Source organism: Equus asinus, chromosome 16, assembly GCF_041296235.1.
Source record: "Equus asinus isolate D_3611 breed Donkey chromosome 16, EquAss-T2T_v2, whole genome shotgun sequence".
NCBI classification, from domain to species: Eukaryota; Metazoa; Chordata; class Mammalia; order Perissodactyla; family Equidae; genus Equus; species Equus asinus.
This window is the reverse complement of record NC_091805.1, coordinates 29,125,395-29,131,394: the sequence shown is the minus strand read 5'-3', so window position 1 is coordinate 29,131,394 and position 6,000 is coordinate 29,125,395. Positions and strand designations below refer to the sequence as shown.

Genomic DNA, 6,000 nt, shown 5'->3' with positions numbered 1-6,000 from the left:
TTAACTGACCGTGAAAAGATTGTTTTATTCCATGAAAATATTCTCAACAGAGAACACTATCTTGAACAAAGCATTTACCATTAAGAAATCAACATGTGCACAAAGAGAGTAAAAATTATTGAAAAATTAAAGATTTCTTTTGGACAATTCACACGTTCAAATTTAAGAATGATTTAAAGTGTGCAGGTTCAAATGTCTTTCCTAGTGTAATAACCCATATACAGGTTGCACTATTCCACGTGAAGGAACTTGCCTCCTAGGGAAACAAATCCTGCTTTTAGAAAAACAAACAGTAGCTTGAAAAGAACAGTTAGTCCTTAAAAGAAAGCCTTAAACTTTGCCCTCTGTGGCTGTTAGCCAAAAAAACACAAGCACTTCAGGCTTTTTACAGAAGACAAACACAGCCAGATCACATATCCTCCTCATTGCTAACCTTTAAAATAAGAATAGCACTAGATTTTAAAACTACTTTATGTAGTCTGTCAGTATTGAATAATGTCACATTATATAAATAACCCTGTAATGAGATTCAAAATCTAAACTTTATATTTTACTAGCCTCAAAGGTAACACACAATACGCCAGCTGTGTAACAGGGGTGTACTTGATCTTATGAAGGCATTAACTTTCACACAATTGTCATTCAGCTTTAGTATAACTGGTAGTACGATTCAAATAACACTGGGAAAAAATTGTTAAAGCAGTCACACAGCTTCTAGAATATTGCTTAAAATCCAATAATACACAGACCATTTCACGTTCTCTTTCTTCCCTCAAAACAGTAAAGAACCAAATTAATGAAGCTTCCGTGGTACAAATATCCCCCCCACCCTCGCCCATCCCCCTATTAAACACCACTAAGAAATTAGTTAAGATACAAGTCATTAACAGAACCACAAATTCGAGGCAGGACAACAGGAGCAATAGGGGCACTAACGACAATTATATTTACAAGTATAAACATACAGGAATTTCCATTTTACAAGTAAAAGTGCACATAGATCATTACAAAGTTTCACTAAATTTTATCTGGTTCAAACCAAAGCATCACTTGGAAACAGACTATCATTGTAATAATCAAATGAGAACACAGTAACCCCAAATTAAAAGACAATGAGGAGAGCAGTCCATATAACTTCTCATAAAAACACTGCGTAAAGTAAAATGGACTCGGACATGTCTTTAGCTTGATGCAAAAATTTGAAGATGCACCATCAAATGTGGTAGAGCTCTAAAAGCCACCTACCGAGGCTGTATCAGCAGCTGCAGCAGCACTGCCGAGTTGAAGGAGGTCGCACTGAGCTGACACATAAAGCCCTTTGTGGGATACTGTAGTGGTAGTGTTGGCAATCAACAGATTTAGGCACTCTAGTTTAAGGCAGCATTTGAATGGAAGCAGCTGACTTCTGACAACAGTCCTTTGTCTTGAGGTGGTGAGTATCTTCTGTGTTTATTATGCCAGGATTTCAGTGCTGACTATAGATTCTTCCCAGACTGAGGTGCTGAAGATGTATCACATTTCAAAGAGTTCTTTCAATGGGGCTATAGGTTAGAGCAGAGATGTTTTCTTTTTCTTATCATAAATACTTCAGGTTCACAAACTACTTCTTCATAATGTCAAAACTGGAATGTTTTGCAGTGGGGAAGTTATAGCAGCATACACAAATACTAGGATGGAAACATTAGTGCTGGAGATGCCTGACAAAGTGATTTGCGCTACAAATGTAAAACAAAACAAAGACTTCGACAAGAACAAGGGATTATAAAAGACATGCCTGAAAAATCTAGCCCGATCACTCTAGACATGCAACAGGATGTTAAGCAAGCACAGAGGTGGCACAGGCAGACACTGACAAATGGCAAGGATTCTAACAGACAACGAGTCTAAAAGCCAATTAAAACAGAGCTGGGGTGGAGACAGTCCTGTTGGGACAGCCAAAGGCAAGACAAATTTAATGACAGCTCTGTATTTTTCCTGATTTGGACATCAGTAAAATAAATGGAAAAAAGGTTAGCCATTGTTGGCTTTTTATCTTCACGTGAATAATTGTGAACGAGGAATTTAAGGACTAGTACTACAATGATTTTTAAAAACAATGTATGGAAATGCTGATGAAGTTAGTAAAAAATAATCATGTCTGCATGCACTCATGCAACTTGCTTCTCTCACTCTCTCTTTGAGCCTGACAAACTCTAATACCCTCCCCCCAAAAGCAGCTGCATGTAACCTCCTTCAACATCTTGCCCATTTCCTCAGAAACCCTCTTCAGGAACCTGCAGTCCAGGAGGAAAAAGAAAAGAACAATTACTGAAGACCTTTGGTAAGACCAAAAGGGGTGTTCAGTTTAAAGCGTCCGTCCCAAATGTCTCTAAAATCATTTTATAGTCAGTTATTGAAAACACCAAAAAAATCTGGAACACGAACAAAATTAAGGACCAGTCCCATAGTTGCTTCCTCACTTTACTTTCCCACACAACTAGCACTGCACAATCCTTGACTGTACAGTGTTACCAACAAACGCTTGTTGAAATTAATTGGAAAAAAAAATCTATCTTAGTAACTGATGATTCAGCATTAAAATGAGGAAATGCCCTAAATGGTGGCACAGATATCTTCCTCTAACCCAGTTAGTCAAAAATGTTGTTTTTCTTTTCAAAGTAAAATTTCCTGGTACTTCCCCTCCATTCAAGATTTCCTCTTAGTTTATTTAGAATTTACTTTCCTATGTATAACTGCTAAATGCTAAATAATCACTGAAGTTATACTTCCCAAGAAATTTTCAAGATGAAAAATATAAGCATTAAATTAATTTGGAAAGAAGCTTTTTTTTTGCACATTATTTACGAGGACTAAGCCTGAAAATATTTTCAGGTCTCAAAAGAAAGCCATTTTATTCACCTAAGAGCCAGACCAGGTTGATTTACTTTGCAGGTCTCTTGATTGGACTACTACTAAAATAGATTATGTGCTAGGTGCTTGTTTTCTTCCTTTAGGAAACCAAAGTTAAGAATAGGTAGGAAAATGAAAATGATTACATTCTTATTTTATCCAATTAGCCAACTATTACTTTTCTTCCTGAAAACTGCAGCTAAATTCAAACCCCTAGAGCAAACCATTCTTTTGGGAGTCAGCTTTCTATAGCATTTCAGAGTAGTTTTACTTATTTGAACTCACTACAGTCACTGTGCTTTCTGCAGCCAAGTGTAGGAGGGTGGGGAGTTTTCTATCTACGGATTCCTGCTCAATAGATCAAATTCTATGATTTATAAGGCAAAGAAACACAACTCCTTCACACAGACTTAAGCAGGACATAAAGCAAAAGGCATCAAGTAAGCTTCACAGCAACATCAGTCAAATGGTAAAGCATCACGAGAACCGTTTCTTGTGGTAATAATCACATCTCTAAGATCGGGCCTACACTCAGCTCACATAGTGAACAAGAAATCTTGGATGCCCTTTAAGTTTTCTTATGTTTTCCCACCTATTCAATGTGTTTTCGTCCTGTTACTGTTCCTATGTCACACATGTAACAAAGCTGCCTGGTTAGTTTAGATGTAAGTTACTGCACCTTTACTGTTTTTCTCTAGAGTAACATCTATGTATGATGTGGGAACGTAGCCTTCTTCACCGTTCTGTCTCCGAGCTCTTGTCCATCCATCCCCTTTGTCCTCTTCGATAATGTATAGAACTTCGCCTTCTTTCATTGCCAGAGTACCTTCATTATGTCCTAGATCAGAGTTTTCATAGCAGAAGCATAATTTAAGCACAGTGATAATTTCAAATCAAAGTAACAAATACAACACGAAACTCCACTAGATTTCAATGTACCTGGTACTATTAGCCCCCTGACTCTCATTAGCAACAACATTTCTATGATGCCTTGTAGTTTACCCAACACTTTCATATGTATTATCTCATTTGAACTGTACAATAACCCTCTGAGGCTGGCATTAATATTACCCCTATGTAACAGATGAAGTATCTGAGTCACAACGACATATGATTTGACAGGGTACTCTAACTCCCATTTCACTACTCCAACTCCTTTGCTAAATTTAAGTGGTGTTACTATCTAGAAAATTCATAAAGCATGCATTAGGAAAATAGTAACAAGACAATGAGATGGTGGGAAGAAAAAAGGCAAGAATATAGTCTGAAGAAAGCAGAGAGAAAAATACAGGTTCAACTCTGGTGATGGTAGAAGCAGCATGATCATAGACACAAAGCACAAACTTCCTTCAAAACCTCATCAGCCTCAGGGTTCTCTTCCAAATTCCCAACAACTCCCAACCTGCCTAGCAGTAACAATTTTCTCAAATGAATTTTCATTTAACATAAGCAAACTCCTTCCCTACTCTCTAGATTACCTTATAGCAAGATCTCATTTAATATTATTTTATCAGAATGAGGAGTAACTAAAGCCTTTACTCAATTTTAAAACCAAAACAATGGATACCCATGTACCATTTTACAACTTATTTGTAAAGGTGTTTCTGTGCTCCTCTGTAAGTCGAGGAAAAGGATTTTTCACAGTCCGAGAGAGGGAGGGGTAACCAAAAATCTGCAGGAGAGTGCCACAGTGCCTCCCTCCCCTCACAAGGTCTGGTCTCCAACTATCACAGGGGAAAGGATAGCATAGTGAGAAGCTATCACATTCTCTCTTTCTCTCACCTGAAAATGTGGCCTACGGAGTCAGGATCTGGTGGTGGCATTCAACTATGCCACTTGCCTTGTACCTGTCTCTCTATGTTAGTAAGTTACAAGGAAGAGCATAAAGTGACATCTACCAGCCTTCTACTTCCTGGGTTGGGCTACACGTTCAAGGTGCTTCAACTATGATGAGTACATGTACCATCAGTAAGATCTCTGCGGGAAATTCTGGCCAAAGTACCAACCAAAGTTTATTATTAAATAATAATCTGTATTAGGATGCTGATAATATAAGTCATTTTCTTTCAACTTCATGTATGGAAGGAAATCTCTATATTTGTAATACAGTTAAAATGAAAGTATTCATACTAATAAACTGGGATTATAATTTTCTGAGAATGTATTATTTAGCTGAGAACACTAAAATGCATGATGCCTCAAAGTATGCAGACTGTAAGGAACCAACTTTATCAAATACAATATATTAAGAAAATCATACCATCGAAAGGGTAGATAGCTTTGCAATGTCCAATAGCAGGCAAGGGATCATCATCTTCAAATTCATCATCAAACTCACTGTGGTGACCATGCTGTTGCGGTGGTCCACGGACTTCTTGGTTTGCATCATCAGTGTAACTTCCCTCAGGACTATAAAACACAGAATTATCTCTGATCAAGTATCACAAACATGGAGACTTTTTATGTTATCTACAAGTTGATGTCCTCAAGATCAATTCAGAGAATCTAATATCAACGTCACAGTTCCAAATTAAGCCTTTACTTTCTTAAACATTGACTATATATGTAAATTCCTTCTAACATAATATGCTTCTTTGTTGAATTTCCTGAAATTAAAAAATTAAAAGATCACAATGTTCTAGGCACACAGCCTGTATTTAGTAAATACATCTTGCTATCACTGGGTCCAGAGATAAAATAGAAAAACATCATGGACACGTGTCTTTCCTTATCCAGGATTCATCACCCCCTCTTTTGGCAAGAGAACCCTAAATTCCTTAGGGAACCCACCCAGACCCATGTTCAGTTCACAGGCTTCAGGTGGAGCTGTTCTGTCCTGGCTCCAGAGGGCCCATCTTAGCACAGCACTTGAATGGCCAGAGTGAATAGGTCATGAGTAGGCCTGTAAATAAGAGATGCACAGACTTTTGCTCAGGACTGTTTTAAAAGAAGCTCTCTTCCTTTTCCTGGACTTGAACCTGGAGAGATATGAGCCTAGAGCCTTGGAAGATCACCCTATGGAGCCTTAAAATGAAGCCAACACAGTGGAAGGCAGAACTCTGAGGTGGAGAGAAACCGAGTCCTGAGGATATCATTTGAGCTCCTAGATCA

At 37.9% G+C, this 6,000-nt stretch overlaps 1 protein-coding gene across 6 annotated transcripts in view; it reads right to left on the bottom strand.

Annotated features, from left to right (window-relative positions):
* The window catches only part of FNBP1L (formin binding protein 1 like), a 120,023-nt gene continuing 114,023 nt past the window's right edge, over window positions 1–6,000 (bottom strand). For 4 of the 6 annotated variants that reach the window (XM_070486860.1, XM_014836335.3, XM_070486864.1 and 1 more), the window contains 2 exons: window positions 5,150–5,298; window positions 2,832–3,727 (listed from right to left, as the gene is read on the bottom strand). In XM_070486860.1, coding sequence (XP_070342961.1) covers window positions 3,549–3,727; window positions 5,150–5,298 — 328 coding nt within the window. In that variant the 3' untranslated portion in view covers window positions 2,832–3,548. Of the gene's footprint in view, window positions 2,274–2,831; window positions 3,728–5,149; window positions 5,299–6,000 lie in introns of those variants that run through there. The other 2 variants (XM_070486861.1, XM_070486862.1) reach the window with 1 other exon arrangement.